The following is a 26,257-nucleotide window of genomic DNA, read 5'->3' on the forward strand; positions in this document are numbered from 1 at the left end:
TTAGAATCCTTATGATTCAATCCTTTATTATTAGAACAAGATTAATACAAGTTTTCGTAATCTTTGCTTGTCGACAAAATCTTCGTTGTGCAGAATATTTAAAGTTGAAATCTCATTCGGACACCACAACCTTCAACATATTATCACAAAGATCACATTTTTGATTGGAGCTTTAAAATCCCGAAAATTCAGAGGAATTATTATTATTCCCACACGATTCAAAAGAAAGACCAAAAGTATTTTGTCACCAAGAGTAAAAACATTTTGACTACCTTCGAGGTACAATTTTGGAGATTGGATTGTAGTTCTCATACGTGATCATTTTTCATCCATGGAACCAGCAGAGCTAGTTCAGGTGGTGCTCAAACAGAGACGCCATTTCCAGCTGAAGAAAGAAAAGAGAGAGCATTTCAGGACTTTACTGAAGAGACAATAACTCAAATGACCCACTTGCGTAATGGAATGAATTAGGTAACTTCTATATCTTGTTCTAAGAACAAAGGAATGAATTAATCATAATGATACTTACCGCTGTCAAAGCAGTTTCAGCTCCCTTATTGCCGGCTTTGCCACCAGATCGATTCAAAGCCTAGTTGTCCACAATAGCGACAAGTTCAGTGTTTATCCATATGATTAACAAACTATATATCATCAACCCTTGCATAACAAATTTTAACCTGATCCATGTCCTCGCAAGTCAGTACACCAAATATGCATGGAACCCCTGCAAATTGGGAATTTGTAAGCTTTAAATACTACTAGAGTGAATAGTGCGTGAACAACCAGAACAAAATTTGATGAATTAGTTCATGACACTAGAATTTAATCATCCAAAATCCCAAGAAACGCAAAAAAATGAACTACCAGCTCTTTGAGTTTCGGAAGTACTACAAAAACAATCTTTCACTGTTTTCAAAACAATGTTAACATAAAGATGTCTAAAGATGCATATACCGCAGATGATTATCAAGTTAAACCTGAATTTATGCCAGCAGAAAGTACTCCGGATGCAGCAGAGTTAGCAACCGCATCATAATGTGTGGTATCGCCTCTTATCTAAACCACAACAAGGACAAGAGTAGATCAAAACCCAACTTTAATAAGCATGTGTGAGAAACTTTCTATAACTTGAAGAAGTCATATGAGGAAATAGAATTGAATAGTCCGAGAGTTGTTGTATAGCAAGAATCATACCACAGCGCCAATGCATAAAACGGCATGAAATTTTCCTGATTTCCCAAGGTTTTGTGCAACAACTCCAATCTCAAAGCTGCCAGGAACCCAAATAACCTGAATTGAAAAAGTCTCTTCGTTAGCTTTGTGAAAGCTCAGATCTTTTTTTTTTTACTCTGATCTAACATAACAAGCAAAGGACTTTTACTTCGATGTCTTCTTCTCTGACTGAGTACTTCTTGAAAGTCTCAATCGCTCCTTCCAAAAGCAACTTAGTCACAACTTCATTGAAACGAGCTACAACCTTGAATACAAAATTTGAATTGACACAAAAAAAGTCAACACAAGGCTCAAGTTTTAAATTTTCACTCTAAATCATCCAAATCAGAACCAATTCACCAAATCTAAGCACTAAGCAGGGCAAGAAGTTAAAAAAAAAACGATTCTGAGAACTCACGATGGCAAATCTAAGACCTTCGCCTCTGATAAGAGACCCAGTAACATGGCGAACAGCAGCCGTCTGTACGAATGAAGAGCGTAGTTCCTTCTCTACAACGAGTGGTGACGCAAACCCTAACACCAAATTCTAACATTTCATACACGAACTTGAGATATTATAAGAGAAGTCAAAGCAAGCTTACCGGATGCGGATGCGGATGAGGAGAATGAGAGGTTATTGGATTTGTTTGCAGAAGCGCCACCGTGAATATAACAGGCGGAGGAAGATTGACGCGAATTGAGCTGACGGTGTGCCGTCGGTATTAGGCGGAGACACGGCGGCGAAGCTAAGGACTTCATCTTTCGTTCGTCGGATTGTTTTTGAGATGGTTCGTTTTTGACTTTTTTCGTTAAGAGTGAGACTGTGTGTGGTTAACCTCAAGTTTCTCTTATCGGTTCAAAATTCCCGGTTAGTATTTAAATTAAATCCGGTTTATTAAATCTAATTGTTTGGTTTAGAGATTTCCGGTTCGATGATAAAAAGATAAACTAAACCCTAAATTTCCAATTTCTCGCCGGCCGGGAAATTTCTGACAAAAGTCGGAAGATTTTAAGGATTTGTCTTGGCGCAATAAAGAACAAAACTTTCGTCTAATCTAATCCTTGAATCAATAGGATATGAACGGGTACGTTTTTTGAAGCTTACCAATCTCACTTCAATTTTTTTTTGTTTTTGATTGGGTTGATGGAGATGAGCTTACTCTTTATTCAGGTTAATGGCGTCTTCAAGTGTGTTCCTTCATCGTCCAGTGGACTCGCGTCTCGCATTTGCTTCTAGAACGAGTCACAATGCAGGAAAATGCGGTAACGGCCGTGTTAGTTTCATGAGAATTGGGACACGTCGTCTTCCGGTGGTTTTATCGATGACGGCGTCGGTAGATTCCGGTGACGAGGTCGTCAAGTCTGTTTTGCCTGGAAATGGCATATCCATCATGGTAATCTATTAAACATGGCATATCCATTTCAGTTTGAGATGAGGAAATGTCAAAGATTGTGTCTTTAATTCGATTACTTGATAATGGGAATTGTTTGGGAGTTAAGCCATTGGTTATCTCTTATACAACAGGTGAATGGATGCAGTGGCAAAATGGGGAAAGCTGTGATCAAAGCAGCAGACTCTGCTGGAGTAAATTTTGTTCCCATATCGTTTGGTTCTGCTGGTGAGGATGGTCAGAAGGTTGAGGTATGTGGAAAGGAGATTACTGTGCATGGTCCTGCTGAAAGAGAAAAAGTTCTCTCTTCCGTATTTGAGAAGCACCCGGAGCTAATTGTTGTTGACTACACAATTCCTTCTGCAGTAAATGGTATACTTCAGAATCTCTCAGTTCTACCATCAAGAGACAATTGTATTCTTGATTTGTTGATAATAGGATTGAATTCTAGTTGGGGGAACCATCCTTGATTGAGTTAGTTTAGAATTTGTGTAAGTGCAAAATCATCTGTTTGGAGTTTTGTTTGTCTGTTGTGAGTTGATTTTCAAATTTGGAATGATTTTCAAATTTGGAATTTTTGCAATGTGTAGATAATGCGGAGCTGTATAGCAAAGTTGGTGTTCCTTTCGTCATGGGAACAACTGGTGGTGATAGGGACAAATTGTATGAAACTGTTGAGAAAGCAAAGATTTATGCAGTGATTTCCCCACAGATGGGTAAACAGGTATGTCTACTTGGATGTTTCTGGAAGAAATAATTACTTATACATGTAAGTTAAGATCCTTTAGCTCTCATATCTGTTTGCTTTGTTGGTCTAAAGGTTGTAGCATTTCTTGCGGCAATGGAGATCATGGCTGAGCAGTTTCCGGGAGCCTTTTCTGGTTATTCATTGGATGTACTTTTCTTACTTCTTTGTATAAATTCAGTTTCATTTTTTCTCCGTTAGTTTTGTATTACTTCTTGCCACGTCTAATCAACTTCCAATCTATGTAGGTGATGGAGTCTCATCAGGCTAGCAAATTGGATGCATCTGGAACAGCAAAAGCTGTTATTTCTTGCTTCCAGGAATTGGGTGTGTCTTACGACATGGATCAGGTGCATTGATCATCATCCTCTATTGTTTACATCTCTCTGCATTGACTTATTTTATTCTCAGGATATGAATTTTCTATGTATACAACTTTTATGGTAGATACAATTGATTCGGGATCCAAAACAGCAAGTGGAGATGGTTGGTGTTCCCGAAGAGCATATCTCTGGCCACGCTTTCCATCTTTATCACTTGACATCACCCGATGAAACGTAATGCAATACTAAGATGTAGTTTATACATATCTTTATATTCTGTTGTATAAGTGTGTCTGTTCCATAACTAGCTCCCTTTTCTCTGTCTTTCGTTGCAGTGTCTCCTTTGAGTTCCAGCACAATGTCTGTGGCAGATCAATATATGCTGAGGGTACTGTTGATGCCGTGCTCTTCCTCGCCAAAAAGGTTATAAAGCTTACTCCTATTGCTCATCATGATTCTGCGAGATTGAATCCCAGCTTTCTCTGAGTCTCACCTCATCTCTAATCTCTATAATGCTAGTCCTTGATTCAACACTTTTTGTGGAATGCAGATTCGATTGAAAGCAGATCAGCGAATCTACAACATGATCGATGTTTTGAGAGAGGGAAACATGCGTTAAGCTTCCGAGTTGTGTTAGTGCATGTTAACCAAATGGTGGTTCTAGAAGAGCTGAAATTAGATTTACCAAATCAACAGCTGTGAAAATTAGATGTTTGGTTGGTTCCCACTTCTTCTGCCTTTAGCACACACAGGCTTTTGAAACTCCTTGGTATATTACATGAACTTGTCATTGTATTGTTCATGTTCAGACCTCTTCACCTTAAATGTTATTCTCCTTTCTTAATCATTGAACTAAAGTCTTACAGATAAAAATTCTCTAAATGTTATGAACAACGATCTCAAATGTATGTCATCACCAAAGTTGTAAATTTTTGTGTTTTTTTTTTTTTTTACTATTTTAATATTTATGGTAAAAAAAAGAAACTGAGACTCTCTCTCTCTCACTCCCTCTCGTTAGGGCTTCTCTCATATGCGCCTTTCGTATTCTCTCGAAAGCGAGAATTTTTTCTAAATCCCATTTGATTTTGATTGCAAAGTCGTAATCTTCATCGACAGCAATCTTCTGGGTATCACCAGAATGAGGTATCTTCTTCTGAGGAGGAACAAGTTCGTAACTTTGATCAAAAGAGAGTGTTTCATCTTTCCGATTATATCATCATCCCCTGAAACTAAAACCCTGATAAACCCAGATCCTAATACCCCTCAATTTCAAAACCCTTGTTCGATTTCAAGGATTGCTCACTATGCAACTCAATCTTCAAAGTTCCCGGAGTACGAGATGCCTACAGTCACATGGGGAGTTATACAAGGGAAGAAAGAGAAGCTCGTGAATCGTGTCAAAATCTGCGATTATCTCAAAGGTTTGGGGATAATCACCGATGAATTGGAGAGTATTGAGTTACCTTCCACCATTGAAGTCATGTGTGAGCGTGTTGAGTTCTTACAGAAGCTAGGGTTGACCATAGACGATATAAATGAGTATCCTTTGATGTTAGGTTGCAGTGTTCGTAAGAATTTGATTCCTGTCTTGGCTTACTTAGAGAAAATTGGAATCCCGAGATCGAAATTAGGAGAATTTGTTAAGAACTATCCTCAGGTTCTTCATGCAAGTGTGGTTGTTGAGCTTGCTCCTGTGGTTAAGTTTCTTAGAGGTCTTGACGTTGAGAAGCAAGATTTAGGGTATGTTCTGATGAAGTATCCTGAGCTTTTAGGGTTTAAACTCGAAGGCACTATGAGCACATCCGTTGCGTATTTGGTAAGCATTGGTGTGAGTCCTAGGGACATTGGTCCTATGGTGACTCAGTATCCTTATCTTTTGGGAATGAGAGTTGGAACCATGATCAAACCTCTTGTAGATTATCTAATTTCCTTTGGCTTGCCGAAGAAAATAGTGGCTAGGATGCTAGAGAAACGTGCATATATAGTCGGATACAATCTTGAGGAGACTGTTAAACCAAATGTAGATTGTTTGATTAGTTTTGGCATCAAGAAAGAAGTACTACCTTTGGTTATAGCTCAATATCCTCAAATTCTTGGCTTACCGGTGAAAGCTAAGATGTCTACACAACAGTACTTTTTCAGCTTGAAGCTCAAGATTGATCCTGAAGGGTTTGCTCGTGTGGTAGAGAAAATGCCACAGATTGTTAGCCTGAAGCAGAATGTGGTAATGAAACCCGTTGAGTTTCTCTTGGGCAGGGCGTTTCCAGTTGAGGACATTGCGAAAATGGTTGTGAGATGTCCTCAGATCCTCTGTTCCCGAGTCGAACTCATGAAGAATAGCTACTACTTTTACAAGACTGAGATGGGGAGACCTATGAAAGAACTCGTGGAGTACCCTGAGTATTTTACTTATAGCTTGGAGTCAAGAATCAAACCGAGGTACCAGAAGCTACAGAGCAAAGGAATTAGGAGTTCATTGAACTGGTTCCTTAATTGCAGTGACCAAAGATTTGAGGAACGGTTGCAAGGTAACTATATTGATCCAGATACTGAAGGTCCAACATTTGACATGGGTGGGAAGTTAGATATGCCTGGTGGCGAGATTGTGTCTGATGAGGAAGAAGATGAGAGTGATGATGATGAAGTTCTCTACAAACGCACTGTTACATTGTAGAATAATCGTAAGTTTTTTTAACTTTATCGAACTTTTGCATTTAGCTACACTTGTTTGAAGCATTGTGTTCATTTTGTTCTCTGTTCACTTGATTTTGTCGCACAATTTTAGATGTTGAACGTTTCTCTTATACACACCCAAAACAACGAAAAAAACAATCTATTCATCTAAAGACTAATGTATATCTAATCAGCAGCCTCTTAGTCTAATCAAATCATGAATTTGGTTGATTAAACTAAGTTATGTTTTTTGGTGTTATCTTAAGGAACAACTCTGAGTTCTGACCCGTCAAGTCAACTACGGGATATGGTCAAATATGGATTAGGTCAACTAGAACTTTGGAGAGTTGGAACTAACATTATTTCGAGTTTGGTCCATACAAGTTTTCATTTTCTTGTTTATGACTTTACAAATATACATTTCAACAACAAACCCGAACTACAAACTTTTACGTATACATTAAAAGATCACAAAAATAACGATATCTACATGATTCGTTGTATACAAAATCAAACACAAGACGAAACAAAATACAAATTTCCTTTTTTTTTTTGCTTCGGAATATTCTTGACTTGATAAAGTTATTGACCTGAGATGCAAGAAAACAACCTATGGCTCTTGAACCTCACAAGCTGACCTTCCCGCGGCGGAGAAAAACCTTTCTCCGGAGCTACGCCACCGTTTCTTTTTGTTTCCCGGCTTGATAACGATGAGAAATCTCCGATGGACCAGCGACGGCGGTGGTGACCGTCGACGTTCATTTCAATATCAGAGACGAATTCGTAAGACTCACGAGTCGTGGCGGAAGAGGAGAGACGTTCGTAACGACGACGAGTTAGGTTCTTCTTCATAGCCTTATAGGCCATTGGTATTAAACCATCCATAGATGATTCACTCTTTGTTCTTGTTTTCTCTCTTTAAGGTTCTTTTGAGATGAAGCTAGCAAAAAAAAGGTTTTATGTTTATGGTTTATTGACTTGGGTTTGGTGCTTAGTTACCTTCCAATATTCTTCTTTTATATATGTACTTTCTTTATACAAGAAATCTCATCTTTTTATATATAGTATTGTTTCTTCTCCCATTTGATTTATGTCTCAAAATTATAATAATTAGGGTCGTTTTATATCTCTAGTCTAGCTATGTGGAATTCCACAGTTTACACAATAAAGTATAGTTTGCAGAGTTCTACTCCTTCTGTTTCATAATAAGTGTCATTTTGACACTTTACACACAAATTAAGAAAACATATTTAAATATCTCTTATACCCTTAAAATTGATATTGACTCTTGATATTCTTCAATGAATATGAGGTTAAAGTTGAAAATTTATGCTTAATATTGCATTGAAAATCTAAAATGACACTTAATTTGAAACAAAAAAATCAGGTCAAAATGACACTCTTTGTGAAACAGAGGGAGTATATGGTTATGGTGTATCTCTTCTTTTGTATTTTGTGATCATTAATTATTATTTGGTCAAGTTTAAAACATTTAGTGGTCTGGTCGTGAGATTAATGTATTTTAATTTATACTTGATTTATGATTCAAAATTTAGATTCATATGAGATTATCGATGCATGTAAGCGTTTAGGTTCAAAAGTTGTAGCAAGTTGCAACATCCATCCAGCCATCAGAACTTTGTATGCTTGAAATTTATTGTCAACGAGAAAGAGAAACAGATGATTAATAACAAACTTAAACGTGTAAATCATTAGCGTTATATGCATATGGATATATATATATATATTTACATAAAAAAAGGTTTTGTGATTGAGATCGACCTCAAAAAAGTCTAACAGGTCACTTCCTTTTTTATAAAATGATTTAGCTGTTGCACACGTTACCCACCAATGATCTTTGACTTCTTATTTGTGTATGACAACAATCCAAATTTTTTTGTGGGACTTTTTCTTTGTTTTTGAAGTTTAATTTAGGTTTATCTCCACAATTTATTTATTTTTCTGAATAGAGAGACTGGTTCAAGATAAACCTCTTAAGCTCGTAATGAAAGTGTGTTTGTTTGCCAAATACAAAAGAGTGTTTTCTTTTTAATTTTTTTTTAAAAATATCATAATGGCAAAATCGTATACGGTAGGATGATCATAATATGATGTGATTGAACTATAATATTCTGAATTCTGACAATATTTGTTCAACCAGTTTAGTCATTCGCAGTATGGATTGTTGTATATAATAATAGCTAGATATGATTATGAATTATAAAAAAAAAGTATGTAGATATATTAGTATTTTTACATGTGATAAAATTTTAAAAAGTAATTAAGATGCTGTTATTGGATGAATGATTTGTAAATCCATATATAATTGGAAATAATGAAAATTAAAACAAATGGATTTTGAAATAACATGTTTTATCTTTGGATTTGAATCATTCTATTTCTCACTTTCATATACATTCAAATCCATTTAAAACATAATATATATTTTGAAATCGAAAAACAAATCATAAAGTGAATAACATGAGATTTTAACAAGTATTTATAAATCATAGAACCAATAACATATAATTTTGATAAGTATTTTAAAATCAATGATTGAATAACATAATTTTTGTTTAGATTTCCAAATCAATTAAAATCATAGAACCAATAATCCCCTCTAAATATCTATTATAAGTGAATGAATGATTAGGGGTGGAATTCATATATAAATTATTCCGATCCCTAGATAATTCAATGTAAAATTTTATATAAAACAGTTACGTATTAATATGACTAGAAATTAGGTTAGCGAAATGGTCTAATTTCATTTCTATAAGAATAGTGTTGATGAGAACTCATAGCCAAGGAAAGTGTTGATATTTGATCATCTCAATTATTATTTAAAATGTACTATGGAAAATGTACAAGACTTGATCATAAATCGAGTTTTAGTTTGGCTCTTTAGCTATGAAAGTATAAACATATGATATATTAATATCAAGTCTTAATATAAAGTGTGTTTGTTTGCCAAATACAAAAGAGTGTTTTCTTTTTAATTTTTTTAAATATCATAATGACAAAATCGTACATGGTAGAATTATCAGAATTTGATGTGATTGAACTATAATATCCTGAATTCTGACAATATTTGTTCAAACAGTTTAGTCATTCGCAAAATGGATTGTTGTATATAATAATAGCTATATATGAACTATTCAAAAAAAAATAGTACCATATATTAGTATTTTTACATGTGATAAAATTAAAAAAGTAACTAAGAGACGGTTATTGGATGAATGATTTGTAAATTCATATAGAATTGGAAATAATGAAAATCAAAACACATTGATTTTGAAATAACATGTTTTATCCTTGGATTTGAATTCTTCTATTTCTCACTTTCAAATCCATTAAAATCTATTTAAAACATAATATATAGATTTTAACGTCGAAAAACAAATCATAAAGTGAACAACATGAGATTTTAACAACTATTTATAAAACATAGAGCCAATAAAATAGAATTTTGATAAGTATTTTTAAATCAATGATTGAATAACACATGATTTTTGTTTAGATTTCTAAATCCATTAAAATCATAGAACCAACAAATCCCCTTTAAATATATGTTACAAGTGAATGAATGATTAGGGGTGGAATTCATATATAAATTATTCCGATCCCTAGATAATTCAATGTAAAATTTTATGTAAAACAGTTATGTATTAATATGACTAGAAATTAGGTTAGCGAAATGATCTAATTTCATTTCTATAAGAATAGTGTTGATGAGAACTCATAGCCAAGGAAAGTATTGATACTTGATCATCTCAATTATTATTTAAAAACTTCCACTATGGAAAATGTACAAGACTTGATCATAGATCGAGTGTTAGTTTGGCTCTTTAGCTATGAATAAACATATGATATATTAATATCCAGTCTTATGATAAAGAAAACTAAATTATTCCGATATTCACCTATAAATATGCTAATATAGCTCAAATGGTTTAAAAAATTAATAACCCAACTAAAGGCAGTATTTGAAGCCATGATGGCATTAATTCACCAAAAAGCTCATGAAGCTGGAGCTTTAATCATCAAAAAGATATATAAATTTTAAGGGCATCATTTTCTGAAAGTACGCTGTGGTGCAGTGGTCAACCTAGGATATTTAGACTTAGAGGTATCCAGTTCGACACATACATAAGTCAATCTTGGGAATTTGTTTTTATAATTTTGTTTTTAATAGGTTTAAACTTTTTTTTTATGCTTGCGTTGCGTCCAAGGAGTATATCTGATATAACTAAACAAGTTTAAACAAGAGTGACGACAAAGCTGATGATGTTTCTTACGCTAACAAACACTAACCATATTGAATTATTATTCTAAAGCGACACTTTTTATCTGATGATAAGAGATAAAGAAAGTTACAAAAAAATGGAAGATAAGAATTATAGATTGGAATCTCTGATATAACTTTGTTGTAAAATCGAAACTTGACATTTTAGAACTACAGATTTGTAGCATCTCAATTGTTTTTTTTTATTATCTCCCACCATGGAAAATGTATAGGACATAATCATAAATCGAGGTTTAGTTTGGCTCTTATTAAAGAGTATAAAATATAAACATATGATATTTTAATATCAAATTTTATGATAAAGAAGACTAAGTTATCCAATAGTCACTTATAAATGTGCTAATATGTATAAGCTAAAATAAAAAATTGGTTACGCAAAAAGGCGTATGGAAACAACCTAAGAGTGTATCATTTACACCACAAACGATGAATCACCTCATCTTTCAGATTAAGATGCATTAGACAATTCAAACTCACTGTTCTCTTGTTCAAAGCCTTCAAGTGTATTTCACCTCTCAGTTTAGCTCTGGTGTTAAGGATTATTAGCCTTCTCTCTATATCATTCTTCAACCAAATAGGTGATCTTTGATTCCCTTTGTATCCCACTTCTGTCCTAACCTCTGTTCCTATGGAACCAAAAGAAGCCACTCGTTGTCCACTAATCCTCATTTCACCAACAACTTGGCCGTTGTACAAGACATCTCCTTTACTAGTGGGAAACTCAAAGAACCCGAGATTAGGATTCTCAATTCTGATTTCCATAGCCAGTGTTGAGTTGAAGTAAAGCGATGATGATGTATCTTTGTTGTAGCTGAGGCTTCTTACAGCAACAGATGTCAAGCTTGCTTTCAGTGGCTTGGCTATGAAAGAGAAACCGACGATGATGAAGATGAAGAGCAGAATGCAAAGTCCAGCAAGGGTGAAAATGATGATTTTACCGGTGATGTCACTCTGTTTCGGTTGGCAAATTCTGCAAGCTTCATCAACATCTTTGCTCCTCCTTCCATATGTAGTTTCAGCATAGTGTGACATTGTTTCCTTAGAGATGGTTATGACTCATAAAACTTTGGTTTTGTCTAGAGGAAATTAGATTATAACAAGAAGATATATATATTACTGAATCAATCAGCAAAGCCAAACAAGACAAAAGAAATGGCTGAATATGTGGAAAGTAGAAAGTATCAATGGATTCTTGATCAGCATGACATTAAAAGGTTATGTGTGGTTTCGGAAATACGTAAAAGTGCTTAAAAGAACCCTTTTTTTTTTTTTTATCTTTGTTTCTCCTTAAAGAATAAGCTTTTAGCCCAAGACCTGAAGCAAAGGAAAGGTATCACGTAGAGTTTTAAGTATGAAACTCTTATTGAAAGATACCGAAACAACAATGTCCTTTTAAGAAACCAAAAGACAAGAATATAGCAATCTCCATAATCGTGTGAGCTGAGGAACCAAAATATTCAAAGATTTACCGAAAGACTGTATAGAGTTATATATTCTCAAAGGCTTTTTACTGAACCTGAAGCAAAGAAGAAGTATCAGGAAAAGAAAAGTATCAACCTTTTATTAAAAGATATTGAACCAACAACGTCCGTTCAATAGAAGAAACCAAAAGAAAAGAATATAGTGATCCCAATAATCGTGTGATTCTTTCTACTTTAGTTTGAGAACTGAGCAACAGACATTTCAGTGTTAAGACTGTATAGAGTTTTACACATTCATTCACAAAGACTTAACCTCTTTTTAAACATTGAACAAAGGAAAGGTATCAGGAAAAGTGTCCTCCTATAGAAAAAAACCAAAAACACGAGAACATAACGAATTAACAATCATGATAGCCGTGTGGATCCTTCTCCTGTACTTTGAGAACTGAGAAGCTTGGCAACAGAAAGTTCAATGCTTTACCAAAATAATAATGAGTTTCACGAAATCTTGATGTGCTCATAAGAAAAAATGCTGTTTATAGTGGAAAATTTAAAGACAACTCAACAAGTGAAACACAAATACAGAAGGAAATTTTCCTTCAGCTACCTGCTAGCGTAGATCTACTTACAAAGAAACCGATGCTATATATCTATTCGTCTAGGAAGTTAATTCTTGTAGCATGCCATCCAATTTGAATCCTCAGAACAAATCAGACCACCACCATCAGTGCTTATTGACTCCGCAGCAGAGCATGGAAGCAGTTCCCTTCCTTTTCCTGGAGGAGCACAACTTTCTTTGTAATTTTGCATAACGAATTCAGTATCTCTAGTCTGTTGGAATCTCACTTCAGGCATGTGGCTATTTAGTTTCTCTACTAAAGGTCTCTGAAACTGTGAGAGATCAATGGAATCAGAAGATGTAGCCAAAGACTCAAAGTTGAAACTTGAACAGCTCGGGTCCTGTGATGAAGCCTTGATCCTTGGTGACAAATCAGTTGACTGAAAGGTCATCGTCAGAGATTCCAACTCTGAACCAACATCATGTTTCTTTTGGTTTTCAGCTTGGGAACACGAGACTCCAAAATAATTGTCAAAGCTTGAGTTGGATTCTGGTGTTTGAATTACATTCTCGCTTCCTAGTGAATCAACAGATAAGGGAGACAGTTTGTCTCCTTTCAAATGCTCAGAAGGATCCAGCTCACATGTAGGGGTACTGTCGAACGCTGAAGCTTCACCATCACAGGATGAGAGGTGAAAAAACCTTCTGAACCGAAAAAGCTCATTAGGAGAAAGCGAAGAACTGATCCTTCTCGTAGTCTCTTCACATATATCCATGGGTGAAAGACTTCTGCCGCTGCTAATGTTGCATAAATAATCCGGAGAAGCACTACGATCTGATAATGGCGAAGGAGTCTCATGGCCAACACACTCAACGATTTGAGGAAACTGAGAGAAGCCATCTTCATATATTTCCTTCTCATGTTCTTTCTCCTCATCACAAGGAGATAAAAGCCAGTGCACTGACGCATCCACAGGCAAAGGCATGATAGAAACGTTATCACAACTTCCATCATTACCAAAATATCCCTCACCAAATTCATCAGAATCATTCAGTATCTTTCCCTTACCAACCTCAAAAAAACCATTTTCACCGACAGTGAGTAACCCTTTAGGCTTGCACTTCCTCTTATCACTAACACCTGAGAGTAAATGGCCAGCAGCATAACAAGCTTGTGATTGAGTTGATGCAGACAAATTCATAGACGATCCACACTGTATCTCTGGAGACACCGAAGCTTGAACAGGTGGTGTCCTGTCTTGATAACTACTACTGTTGCTACTTAGTCTACCACCATCTTCTGTAGCTTCACCCTTGCTTCTATAAATTAAATCAGATCCAGTTCCTAACTTAGACACAGGAGTACTCTGAGCAATACTGTCATCTACTCTAATCGTAGTTTGGCTATCTCTAAGCTGCTTAACCTCTCTAGAATCAGAAGATTGTTTCTTCAAGACTGAAGCTTTATCCTGCTTCATGGTAACTTTACAAGTTGGTCTCTTTCCAGATATAGGATTCGTCTTACATCTCTGAGACTTATGCAAATTGGGTTTCTCAGTAAGATTTGATTTCAACTTAACCTCCTCCGTAGACCTTGGTTTCTTTCTAATTAAGGGTTGACTCACAACCGGAGCAGATTTGGGGGTTTTAGCCACTGATCTGAATGGTCGACGAGGAACAACTCCCAACGAAGAAGAAGAAGATGAAGAAGACGATGAGAAAGAATGAGAAAGCAAGAACCTGTGACAGCCGTTGGATGCTTCACCTGAAGTTAAACCAGAACCACTCGCATTGCTGCTACTAGTGCTGCTTCCAGAGCTTCTTGTACTCAAACCTCTCAAAGGGTTCACCGGAAATCTCTCCCTTTTCAGATTGCTCTCCTTTTTCTCCGGCGGCTGCGACTGAGAGTTAGAAAGTTTCTTCTTCGTTTGCGCATTTGAAGAAGACGTTACTCGATTCATCTTGCGGACATTCGATTAAAATCCCTCTAAGTAAGTATCTCTCTTTAATTGTGTCTCAGTCTCAAAGTTTCCGATCTACTTGATCTGATTATTTCAAAATGATATGTTTTTTTCTTTTGGCGGAGGAGGCGGAGAGAGAGACAAACAAAGATCGAAACTTTGACGACGGAGAGGTTTGCTTTTGTCTTTTTCTTTAATTACCGAAATAACCCTCAACTTTATATCTTGTGCTTTAACTATAGTGAGGGTAATACTGTCATTTCTTTGAAGATCAACACTTTTTCCGATGAATGGGTTTAACGGCTAAATTCGCCACCGTGTTAATTGATTGTTGTTTTAAACAACACAAGCAATAAGGAAATGTCAAAAGTGAATAAAAAGGACGTAAACATGAGAAGCCAATATTAGTGTTCTAAAGTAACAAAACATAGCCTCTAAAAAAAAAATTAAGTTATTGGTGGCCCAAAGCGACCATTCATTCACCTTTTGGAGGACCGGCTCTGCCAACAACTTTCCGATTTTGCACAAAACAAACAATTACACAGTCACTACACAGTATCGGATACACATATCATGGAGTCCGATTCAAAGATCTGTGGCAAATTTTAACGGATTCCGATTCAAGCCATGAAACAAAACGCAACAAACAAAAAGAAAAACTATGTTATTAATCCTACTATATTAATTGAGAAGTACAAATATGAAACTAACCTTAAAATGTGTAGAAAATTACATTCAATTGCCATTAGAAAAAATTAATTAAACTTAATTAACTAATTTAAATAAATATAATTAATTAAAAAAACACTCACAGATTAAATATTAAAAAATCTAAAAAAATCTAAAAAAATATTTTCTCTCTCTAATAAATTATGGACGAAATTACTAATTATTTTTTAAAAAAAAATATGTAAACCAATCAGAATTTCAAAAACTAAGATTTTATATCCAAGTATACAATACAATTATTTTTAATAACTAAATTCGAAAATTTTGTTAAGTTTTCAAATTATGATTCTCCTATCATCTTTATTTTATTTTACTTACAAATTGTTTGAAATTTTCATATAATACTTATAATATAAAATGCATATTTTTTTTTCTGCATATGTTGTGATTTGATTTTTTTTTAAACGAAGATATATTACTCATTCTATGAAAATGTGTGTTTTAATTTTCACATTGGCAGGTTGGTAAAACTAAATTTATATAAATGATAAATTAATAATTTTTATTTGCTCACAATTAAAATATTTAAATTACGATTTTATATTTCACAAAATAATGATGCAAATACAACAAACAAACAATATAAAACTGTAATAATACGTCAAAAATAAAATACTATAATATTGTAAAATAATTAGTATTCAAATAGACTAATAGATTTACATAACAATTTAAAATAAATATTATCTCAAATAAAATAACTTTTTATACAAATAAAACAATAATTTTATTATTATATTATAATTTTTTTTTTAAATGTTGACCCGTGCTTTAAGCACGGGATATATCCTAGTCATATGTAATTCCTCTTGGGTTAATCTATGCAAGTAAACACTTAAGAATCCTACACAAAAATTCTTTAAGCAAATTATTTGAAGTTTATATACTATATAGAATAAAATGACATTTTACCTTTAATTAATAATTAAAAGTTTAGAAAACAAAAACAAAATAACTAAAGTTCGAGGTCGAGGCCGAGGCCGGTGAAAGTGCCAGATGAAGATGACATATTTTATATGTCAATAATTTGGCGTTGTACAAAATATGGCCAACTATAAAATTAATGGTATTTGTTTAAATTTTGACAAAGTATTTAGTCAACAAATAACTGCTATTTTTTATGTTATTATGTGTGAGTTTACTTGATATATTTTGGTGAAAATTATAGATAATTGATGATAGTTATCAAATACTAGTATTTTATAAAACCTTTAAATAATTATTAAGGTAAAATAGTATTCCAAATACATAATTAAAAATTATTTCTTCTTTATTAGCAAAAATGATATTAGTAAGTGAGATGGCCGATTCCAATTAGTAGTTTAGAATCTCACAATGGATGTCCCAACTTTTTATTAGTATCTATATATACATTTTTGAAGTACATTTTGGGTTTTACCATTTTATTTGTACTTATTTAAACTTTTATTTTGCAATGTTGGTTCCTAAACAATTAAAAAAGCTCAATCAAGACAATTAGAGAAATCGACCACAATTATTAAATTGTATTACCAAAATCTCTCAAACTCCGATTAACGATCAAGACAGAAACCGATCGGTTTTTACACAGTGTCCGAATCCGATCAAAATCGGGTTTTTCGGATCGATTTGGATCGGTTTAATCGGATTCGGTTTATTTGCCTAGGGCTACTACTACATAACAGTGGACGACATTTTCCCGGGGGAGAAGCCAGTGCTTGACATCGTTTTTTCAAAACTAACCGTCCGATGGAGAGGCGAGTCCACGTATCATCATCTGCCTTCCCAAAACATTTAGCGCCATAATTCAGCATCTCCATCGCTAATTGTCTTCTAATAATTAAAAATAATAATATATAAAAAAATAACATTATTTTAGTAATCGAGTGTCCATAAATCTAAGACATTATGTTAAAAATGTCTCTGCCAAAACATTTAAGATACAATATCTTAAATTTAAAGACATTTAGTTACTAAAATAATATTCCTTTTTTACATATTATTTTTTAATTATTACAAGATAAGAGATGGAGATGCTCTTAGGAGTTATATAGCTAACGGAGACGGTCCTCATATCTTTCACGTTACTTGACGGACCGTTAAAATCGATTAACACAAAATACAATTTTTAGTTTTTTACATTACATAAGTCCCCTCACTTTGAAAAAACACACAGCTTAAACGCTCTTTGTTGGGCATTTTATTTTGAGGCCCACTAATATTATTAATCATATGTATTTTCTCTTGGGTTAATCTATACAAATAAAACACTTAAATCCTACACAAAAATTCTTTAAGCAAATTATTTGAAGTTTATATACTATATTGAATAAAATGATATTTTACCTTTAATTAATAATTAAAAATTCAGAAAACAAAAAAAAATAACAACTAAATTTGAGGGCAAAGCCGAGGCTGGTGAAAGTGCCGGATGAATGTGACATATTTTATATGTTAATAATTTGGCGTTGTACAAATTATGGCCAACTATAAAATTAATGGTTGTTTAAATTTTGACAAAGTATTTAGTCAACAAATAACTGTTATTTTTTAATGTTATTATGTGTTAGTTTACTTGATATATTTTGGTGAAAATTAAAGATAATTGTTGATAGTTATTAGTTTAATTATAAATAATTTTCATATTAGTCTAATTATAGATAATTGATGATAGTTGTTAGTCTAATTATAGATAATTGATGATAGTTATTAGTCTAATTATAAATGATAGTTAGTAGTTTAATGTTCTAAATGATTTTCATATTAGTCTAATTATTCATTTTTTACTTTTTTATACAAATTACTATAACCAATTGTAGATTAACACATTAAATAATTTTACTTCATTTACATGTCTTTTGATATATGTTCATATAACATTTTATTAATTAGAAATTTATATGTTAATATATTGTGCCCCATGTTAATTATGTTTCTAGATCCCCCATGAGTGTATATATGCAAATATAAGACAAACCTTTACAATAGAACCCTCTTTGATGTCAGTATTCTCATTTTGGTTGTCAAACGAATATGTTGACCCACCTTCTCTCATTGTGATTCGATAAGATAATAAGATAATAATTTTTTTGAAATCCCCATGTAAAATATGGTCTCAATAATATTATAAATTTAATAATCATGTAAATTTACATATATATATATATATATATGGCTGATATAGTAAAGTATGTTTCTATTAAACCTCATATCTATAAAACAATTATTATGTTGTATCTTTAAACTATGATGATATAAAATATTCTATAACATTTCATAAAAATAGCTAAAACTTTTAAAAATTTTCAATTTCTAAATATGCATCATTTACATTTTGATAATTTGATAGACTAGTAAAATACGATAATTGATACTCTTATTCATAAATTTGAATATGTATGTCATGTGTATAAGTGAATTTGTCTATAATATTTGTAATTTATTGTCAATAATATTTTTTAATTATTTCAAGTTCTATTCCAATATCATAAAATTTACAACATCCAAATTCTTATTTTCTTTTGCAAAAATTGTCTCAATTCATAATTTTAAAATTTTAAACAATTAGACGACAAAAAAAAATTAAACAATAAAAAATATACCTATAAAATAATATTTATTAATTAATTTACACTATAAAAGAATTATTATTAATTATAGATAAATTTATATCACTATAAATTAATAAAATGTCTTGGTCCTAATATTATTAATTTATTGAGGTTTTACTGTATAATGTGATATATTTTATATGTCAATAATTTGGTGTTGTACAAGTTATGTCCATGAAATTAATGGTAGTTGTTTAAATTTTGACAAAGTATTTTGTCAACAAATAACTGTTATTTTTTTTCGTTAATATGCGTGACTTTACTTAATATATTTTGGTGAAAATTACAGATAATTAATGATAGTTAATAAAATACTATCTCTTCCGATATATGATATTTTGAATTATTCCACTTAGGTTCGAATTATCCCACTTAGGTTTTGTCAATAAAAGTATTAACTAGTATATGTTGTCATTATTCTTTCGATTAACAAATTTATGAATTATGAGTCTTAAGGATTTATAGATAAAGAATAGTTATATGAGTTTCGTTTGAATTCAAATATATATATAGGCTATGGTTCAATGTTTTATTAGTAATATATGGACAGAAATTACCATTATTAGGAATACTGTGGCAATCCAAGGATATTGATAGTCTTTTTTTTTTTTTCTTCAATTACCGAAATAACCCTTTACTTTATGTCTTGCCCTCTAACGATAGTGAGGGTAATACTGTCATTTCGTTAAAGATGCACTTTTCCGATGATTGATTGGGTTTAACGGCTAAATTGGCCACCGTGTAATTGATTTATTCTTTCTTTCTTCTCTCCTTTGTTCTCAGTGGTGGAGAGAGATGGGAAGAAGAGCGATCAAAGGGGTTTTACTTGACGAATCTGTGCTGTTCGGTCCCGAGAGTGATGATTCGTCGCCGAGACTGCGTGATTCAGTCCCGTCTCTTCTCAGGCTGCTTCGTTACTCCATGATCCGAACGGTATTGATTGATTCACTCGAATACATGATTCACATCTGCATTGCAAGTAAACCCTTTCATGCAAAAGTTCTGGATTTGTCTTCAATTCTTCTTCTTGGAAATTTTTGTAGTGATTCTTCAATTGAGAGCTAGTTGAGAAAGGATTGAACTTTAGATCATAATTGGGGAGAACTTTTTTTATATGCAATCGTTCTTTTGGTTTCGTTGTCTGCCGTAATGAAAATTGGATTTTTTTTTTGTTTCTTTCTGTCATGCAGGGGATTTCATATGGGAATGATCTTCCGGAAAAAAAGGTTTGGACTAACTATATGAACTCGAGTCTATGTTTTAAGCAAAGGGTTTTGTTCAAGTGAAATCTTTGCCTTGTCTATCTGTGTGAGGAGATTGATCTGTCTCTATTATGTTATAGGTGGATTTATTGAGGAAAACGGCTGCAGAATACTCAATTGATTGCTTAGCTTTAGAGGAGTCTTTGACAAGTGTTACCTTTGGTGATACTCTCAAAGCATGGCATAGTGACGATAGTATTCTGTATGTTGCTTCAAGCAGAAAGGAAGAGATATTTCGTGAACTTAGTCCCAGCCAGCTTGTTGTTGTTATACTCGGTTAGTGATCAAGATAATCTCTAGTCGCATGAGAGATAACACATTCATAAATTTCAGCTTGCATTTATGTCTTCTGATTTTTGTATTGATAACTTTGGTGAGGCCTCAATTTTTTTTGGGTTCTTTTGGGTTTCTAGATGTTGTCAAAGGTGGTCCATGTCAGGATCCTAACATGGTTCATATTGGTAGCCTTGAAGAGCTACCAATGACTATCTGCTGCATGAACAAAAAGGTATGTCTTGACAGCCGTTCTGGCTTATACTAGAAAACGTTTATGTATTTGAAGAACTACACAGATTAGGCCAGAACTAAATAGTGTAAAGAATGTAGTTTGAGATGCTTGATATTACACTTCATATTCTTCCTTTTAAATTTTCTTAGTTTAGAACTCTTTCCGGTACTGGTTTCTTGATTACCCTTTTGATATCACCTCCCAAAACAGGCAATGGGTGTTGGTGCTGCAATAATTGCTTACATCATGAAACCATCTCGGGTAGAGGACTTTGCCAAGGTTAGAACCTTATTTGAAATCCGACTCTGAAGTATTATCTTTATGGTAAACCTTATTTGGCTCACTGTATGCTGGACCCTCTAGGTCGTTCTTGATACATGAAAGTAATATAGTTATATATATGATGTTCACCGATATTAAAATTTTCTGATTTTCTTAGAGGGGTGCGTTACCCATGTACCCTACTTCAAATGGGTTGATATTTCTACCCCTCATGTTTGAGTTCCCTCTTTCATCTCAACTCGAACACGCTGATATCATTTTCCACAAAGCAACTGATGAAATCTTGTCCATTCAACTGAACTGCGCCGACTCAAAATCATCTGTTGCAGTTACATTCTCTACCGGCATGGAGGAACTGAAAAAGTAAGCCTCTCAACTCTTTGTTTTCTATCTAGCACTCTGTTATATCAGCAAGTGGCGCACAGATAGTTAAAAGCTCTCTGTACATATTTGCATAATGATAGAAGGTATTTTGCTTGCAGGTATATGGAAGATCAAAATGCCTGTGCTGTAGTCGACCCTATTCAAAATTTATATCCTGTCCTGGACCGACTCAAGATGCAACATACTCTTCTTGGATTAGAGGACTTTTCTGCAGCAGGACGAAAGATAAGAGGCGCCTGCTTTCTCAAGGTCTTAAAAGTCTCTCATTTGTAGTAGCTCGTTAATTTCTTTATGCTTCAAATATGACAGAGCATCTCTTGAGTCCTTTCCCAGCAAGTGTGACCTCAGAGATTACTCCATTATAGTTTTACTTTTCGTTTTTACATTAGCAACTTAATATGAGAGTCTCTTATCTGCAGATTGACAACTATAATGAACCGGATCTGGCTCAAAACTTGTCAAGAGCTGGACTCTCTCTTCCATGTATTGTGAAACCTCAGGTTGCCTGTGGTGTTGCTGATGCTCATAGCATGGTGAATATCTCACAGATTCCATCTCGTTTTGGTATCTCGAATTGCCCGTTTCTCTTTTCACAGGAAAACAAATGACTTACTCATTCTCATTTTTTTTTCACAGGCCATTGTCTTCCGGGTCGAGGATTTTAAGGATTTGAACACTCCTGTGCCTGCCATTATCCAAGTAAGTCATAATGTAACCTGGACACACAATTATAGGGCAACACTACTAAATCTATATGTAAAGCATAAAGAAAACTTGTCAACAACCATCGATTTGCAGGAGTATGTAGACCATTCATCCAGGATATTCAAGTTTTACGTCTTGGGTGAAAAGATCTCTCACGCGGTCAAGAAATCGATCCCAAGTTCTGCTAGTCTGAGGAAAACAGCCGAGGAAAACGGTCTCCAACCTATTCTCTTTGACAGGTAAGTTTCATAACAGTTCCGTAGACACAAAAAACCTTCACTTGCTAAAAAGATTGTAACTTTTAGTAGTTCCCGTTTACCTCCCACAGCTTAAAATCTTTACCTGTTGGTTCCACAAACCAGACCCCGTTAAACGAGATTGATCTAGAGCTGGTTACAGAAGCAGCTACTTGGCTAAGAAAGAAGCTTGATCTCACAATCTTTGGCTTTGACGTAGTTGTAAGTATATCATCCTCATCACAAAACCCTATATATATATACATATAGCCAGGTCACGGACTAGACTAACACATTTCTCTTAATTCATCTCCACAGATCCAAGAAGGAACAAGAGATCACGTGATAGTAGACTTGAACTACTTACCATCGTTCAAAGAAGTCCCTGCTAACATCGCAGTTCCTGCTTTCTGGGAAGCCATCAGAAACAGGTTTGACCAACATGTCCAAAAGAAGCATTGAATCCAAACATTGTGGGAAAGCGGAAACTCTTCTGTCTGTTTATTTGGAGGAATGATTCAGACATTATGAGACCAAAATAATTGTGAGAAACAGAAAAAGATTGTAATTTTAAGACAAAGTTTTTGTTTTTAATTATGTCGATAAGAGGAAAAAAAGCCACAATTCTATAAATACAAGACAAGGAGACGACCTTTGAGAGTCGAGAACATCTCTCCAAACAAACGAAAAGAAGCGACTTTTGCCTCTTTTGGTCTCTCCCCTTCTCCGGAGGGATCTGCTCTCTCTCTCTCTCTCTCTCTCTCTCTCTCTCTCTCTCTCTCTATCAAATCTATAAGAAGAAGCTTCCCACTTTAAGAAATTTTTTTAAAAAACCCTAACTTTGCTTTGGGAGATTCTTCATCTATCAACTGTTAAATCTTACCTTCAAATCCATGGCTGATCAACAAACCCTAGATTCTTCTACTCATCCTCCTACTACTCAATCTGATGATCTATCTCGGTCCCACTCAACTTCTTCTACTACTTCAGCTTCTTCTTCCTTAGATCCATCGCTCTTGAGGTCTCTATCCTCTAGTAGACTCAACGCCGGAGCTCCTGAGTTCGTACCTGGTCGAACTACTCCTCCGTTGCCACAACCTCCGAGGATGATTATCCCGCCTCCTCCGCCTCACGGTATGCTTCATCATATGTATCACCACCAGCCTCCTTTCAATGCTCCGGTTCTACGTCCTGTTCCAATCCAGCTTCCTGTTCAAAACCATCATCATCGCTTTCATCATCATCAGAATCGTCATCAGAATCAGCAGTATGTTCCGGTGAGGAATCATCAAGATTATCAGCAGCAGCGTGGTGGTGGTGGTGGTGCTGTCGGTGGTGAGCTGGAACCGGATTTGGTTCCGAAGAAGAACGATCGGAGAGAGAATCATAGTAAGAGAGAATCTAAGACCGATCAAGCTACTGAAACTGGAGCTTCTGTTACTATTGATTCGAAAACTGGTTTGCCTGAAGATACTATCCAGAAGATAGTGAATCAGGTTTAGCTTCGATCTCTTTAATGTTCGAAATTTTAGTTAGATTTAGACTTGTGATCTTAAATTTGGTTATCTTGACTGCTCAAAAATCACACTGTCAGGTTGAATACTATTTTAGCGACTTGAACTTGGCGACCACAGATCATCTGATGAGATTCATTTGCAAGGATCCTGAAGGATATGGTAAGTAAGAGTGTCTGTTGCTAAATCATCATATGCATCTTCGTGAGTTCGTTTTGCATAAAAGTAATAATCTTTTTGTTCGAATACTTAAATGGGGTTCATGTGATTACAGTGCCGATTCATGTTGTTGCATCCTTCAAGAAAATTAAAGCTGTCATTAACAGTAATTCTCAGCTTGCCGCAGTGCTACAGAACTCAGCAAAGCTTGTGAGTTCTTTTATGTTAGTGTGTGTGTTTTTTTTGGTTGGTTTATAACTTTTATACGTGATTTGATGTTCTAACTTTTTTGAGTCATCTAATAGGTTGTTAGTGAAGATGGAAAGAAAGTGAGACGCATAAACCCGATTACTGAGTCTGCTATAGAAGAGCTCCAGGTACTTAACTCATTCCTCATGTTCTTATATATCTGTAAACTAATTATGAATAAAGGATTTGTATACTTGATTTTCTAATAAATTATCATATCCAGTCTCGCATAATTATTGCTGAGAATCTACCTGAGGATCATTGCTACCAAAATCTGATGAAGATATTTTCAACTGTTGGAAGGTACAGTACTGTTTTGATGATGTTATTATACCTAGAATCTACTACTTATACAGTTGAGGTTTTCTAAAATTATGAGTGTTTGTCTTCAGTGTGAAGAACATCCGTACCTGCCAGCCACAAAACAATGGAAGCGGTGCTCCACCCGCAGCAAGATCAGCCAAAAGCGATGGCACGCTTTTCAGTAACAAGGTAAACTAGATGGACCCATGCGGCTTTGTGTTTGCCTCATAGTTTTGGATTAACTGGATGCAAAATTGATGTCTCTTTTACATGTTCTTGTAGGTCCATGCTTTTGTTGAGTATGAGATGGTTGAGCTAGCCGAGAAAGCAGTAAAGCCTCACCTACTTAGATTTCTAGACTATATATGTTAATACCCTCATGTGCTAATGTGGGTAAACTAAAGGCATGTTACTGTACAGGTTGCTGACTTAAATGAAGCGGGAAATTGGAGGAGTGGTCTTAGAGTCCGTTTGATGCTAAAGCATCAGGTATGTGATTTTAAGTTTGACAAACACACAGTGTCTTTACCCGTCCTCTCCCAATCTAATAAGCAGAGGCCAGATATCTTAGTAGTTCAGAACATTCTGTAAATTAGATGTCATTGGTGTGGGTTAAGATCTGAGGAAGTTGATGTCGGTTCCACTTGGCTTATATGTTATTATTCTATCATACAGACAAAGGAACCAAAACAAGGTCAAGGACGAGGAAGAAAAGGACATGATGCAGAAGTAGAACATGAGGAAGATGATGCTACAACATCGGAGCAGCAGCCGATTGAGAAACAATCTGAAGAGTGTTCTGGAGAATGGGATACACATGTGCAAGAGCAGCCAATAATAGTAAGTAGACCAAATACGTTCAAATACGTTCTTGGTTCTCTACTTTGTTATCCATGGATGATTCTTATAACTTTGCCACATAACAGGGAGATGATCAAGGGAATGAGAAAGCGGTTGGGCAAAGAAAAGGGCGTAACAGAGGTAGAGGAAAGGGACGAGGACGAGGTCAACCACACCAGAACCAGAACAACAACCACAATGGGCGAGGAGGGAATCATCATCATCAGCATCATCATCATCAAGTGGGAACACCACCTTCAAACAATCCAATGAACAACATGGAGCAACCAGGGATGGGGAAGCAGCAACCACCTGGACCACGAATGCCTGATGGGACGAGAGGGTTCTCAATGGGACGGGGAAAGCCGGTCATGGTTCAGGCAGAGTGATACAGAGGTGTTTTTGAAAAGGAGGTGATGTGTGGAATTGTGAAAGGGTTTCAAAAGGGAGATAAATAGAGAGAGAGCAAAGAGAGAAAAGAGAGAGAAATTTATCCTTTACTTCCCATGGGGAATGGTTTAGTTTTGCAGACTTAATATATGTCTTACTTACTACTTCTAAATACTTTTTAATTAGAACAAAAAAAAAGAAAGCAAACAACATTTTCCTCGTATAGTGTACTGTACGTGTAATGATGAAACAGCAATTTCAGTTTTTTTTCTTCTTCTCTAAATGCTTTTATAATGAAATAATGACATTTTTAATCTTGTCATTCTTGTGTCACTGACAATAGATGAACGTTGAAAGTTCTAGTTTTAGGTCATGCGTCTCACTATTAATAGGCGTGATTTTGTGGTCAGTGAAGAGTAATTTCAGTATTTTATTGACATGGAGGAGTCTCTACTCCTCACTTGAAATGCTTCAGCCGCGTCAAAGGGAATCATCTATGATCTCTGTTTTTTGCT

General features: G+C 34.6%; 7 protein-coding genes and 1 pseudogene across 8 annotated transcripts; 4 read left to right on the top strand and 4 right to left on the bottom strand.

Moving 5' to 3' along the window:
- Positions 1-97: 97 nt before the first annotated feature.
- LOC104784934 (6,7-dimethyl-8-ribityllumazine synthase, chloroplastic) lies at positions 98-2,062 on the bottom strand. Its single transcript, XM_010510044.3, has 8 exons — positions 1,815-2,062; positions 1,631-1,746; positions 1,382-1,477; positions 1,195-1,290; positions 978-1,056; positions 678-724; positions 530-589; positions 98-385 (listed from the first exon to the last, which is right to left on the bottom strand). The coding sequence occupies exons 1-8, from the start codon at positions 1,969-1,971 to the stop codon at positions 347-349; spliced, it is 690 nt and encodes a 229-aa protein (XP_010508346.1). The 5' UTR covers positions 1,972-2,062; the 3' UTR covers positions 98-346.
- Positions 2,063-2,146: 84 nt separating this feature from the next.
- Positions 2,147-4,600, top strand: LOC104784935 (4-hydroxy-tetrahydrodipicolinate reductase 1, chloroplastic). The gene is made up of 9 exons (XM_010510045.3): positions 2,147-2,297; positions 2,384-2,606; positions 2,738-2,975; positions 3,194-3,327; positions 3,424-3,498; positions 3,597-3,698; positions 3,796-3,905; positions 4,007-4,094; positions 4,222-4,600. Exons 1-9 carry the CDS (start codon positions 2,290-2,292, stop codon positions 4,288-4,290), a joined length of 1,047 nt encoding a protein of 348 aa, XP_010508347.1. The 5' UTR covers positions 2,147-2,289; the 3' UTR covers positions 4,291-4,600.
- Positions 4,601-4,657: 57 nt separating this feature from the next.
- LOC104784936 (transcription termination factor MTERF4, chloroplastic pseudogene) lies at positions 4,658-6,517 on the top strand (annotated as a pseudogene). The gene has a single exon (XR_015558149.1). The product of XR_015558149.1 is annotated as a transcription termination factor MTERF4, chloroplastic pseudogene (transcript).
- Positions 6,518-6,713: 196 nt separating this feature from the next.
- Positions 6,714-7,352, bottom strand: LOC104784937 (uncharacterized). Its single transcript, XM_010510047.3, has one exon. The coding sequence runs from the start codon at positions 7,227-7,229 to the stop codon at positions 6,927-6,929; it is 303 nt and encodes a 100-aa protein (XP_010508349.1). The 5' UTR covers positions 7,230-7,352; the 3' UTR covers positions 6,714-6,926.
- Positions 7,353-10,904: 3,552 nt separating this feature from the next.
- On the bottom strand, positions 10,905-11,840 carry LOC104784938 (late embryogenesis abundant protein At1g64065-like). Its single transcript, XM_010510048.3, has one exon. It carries the CDS (start codon positions 11,680-11,682, stop codon positions 11,059-11,061), a length of 624 nt encoding a protein of 207 aa, XP_010508350.1. The 5' UTR covers positions 11,683-11,840; the 3' UTR covers positions 10,905-11,058.
- Positions 11,841-12,567: 727 nt separating this feature from the next.
- On the bottom strand, positions 12,568-14,863 carry LOC104784939 (uncharacterized). The gene has a single exon (XM_010510049.3). The coding sequence runs from the start codon at positions 14,589-14,591 to the stop codon at positions 12,738-12,740; it is 1,854 nt and encodes a 617-aa protein (XP_010508351.1). The 5' UTR covers positions 14,592-14,863; the 3' UTR covers positions 12,568-12,737.
- A 4,779-nt stretch (positions 14,864-19,642) lies between these two features.
- LOC104784941 (inositol 1,3,4-trisphosphate 5/6-kinase 4) lies at positions 19,643-22,920 on the top strand. The gene is made up of 12 exons (XM_010510050.3): positions 19,643-19,843; positions 20,101-20,136; positions 20,253-20,448; positions 20,586-20,680; positions 20,891-20,959; positions 21,120-21,325; positions 21,445-21,595; positions 21,766-21,879; positions 21,983-22,045; positions 22,145-22,290; positions 22,380-22,509; positions 22,606-22,920. Exons 1-12 carry the CDS (start codon positions 19,706-19,708, stop codon positions 22,747-22,749), a joined length of 1,488 nt encoding a protein of 495 aa, XP_010508352.1. The 5' UTR covers positions 19,643-19,705; the 3' UTR covers positions 22,750-22,920.
- Positions 22,817-25,944, top strand: LOC104784942 (la-related protein 6B). The gene is made up of 10 exons (XM_010510051.3): positions 22,817-23,783; positions 23,882-23,963; positions 24,076-24,170; positions 24,266-24,337; positions 24,433-24,512; positions 24,602-24,701; positions 24,795-24,842; positions 24,933-25,001; positions 25,188-25,352; positions 25,439-25,944. The coding sequence occupies exons 1-10, from the start codon at positions 23,181-23,183 to the stop codon at positions 25,739-25,741; spliced, it is 1,617 nt and encodes a 538-aa protein (XP_010508353.2). The 5' UTR covers positions 22,817-23,180; the 3' UTR covers positions 25,742-25,944.
- The last annotated feature ends 313 nt before the right edge of the window (positions 25,945-26,257 follow it).

The sequence above is a fragment of the Camelina sativa genome, chromosome 5, assembly GCF_030686135.1.
Source record: "Camelina sativa cultivar CO46 ecotype springtype chromosome 5, ASM3068613v1".
Classification (NCBI taxonomy): domain Eukaryota; kingdom Viridiplantae; phylum Streptophyta; class Magnoliopsida; order Brassicales; family Brassicaceae; genus Camelina; species Camelina sativa.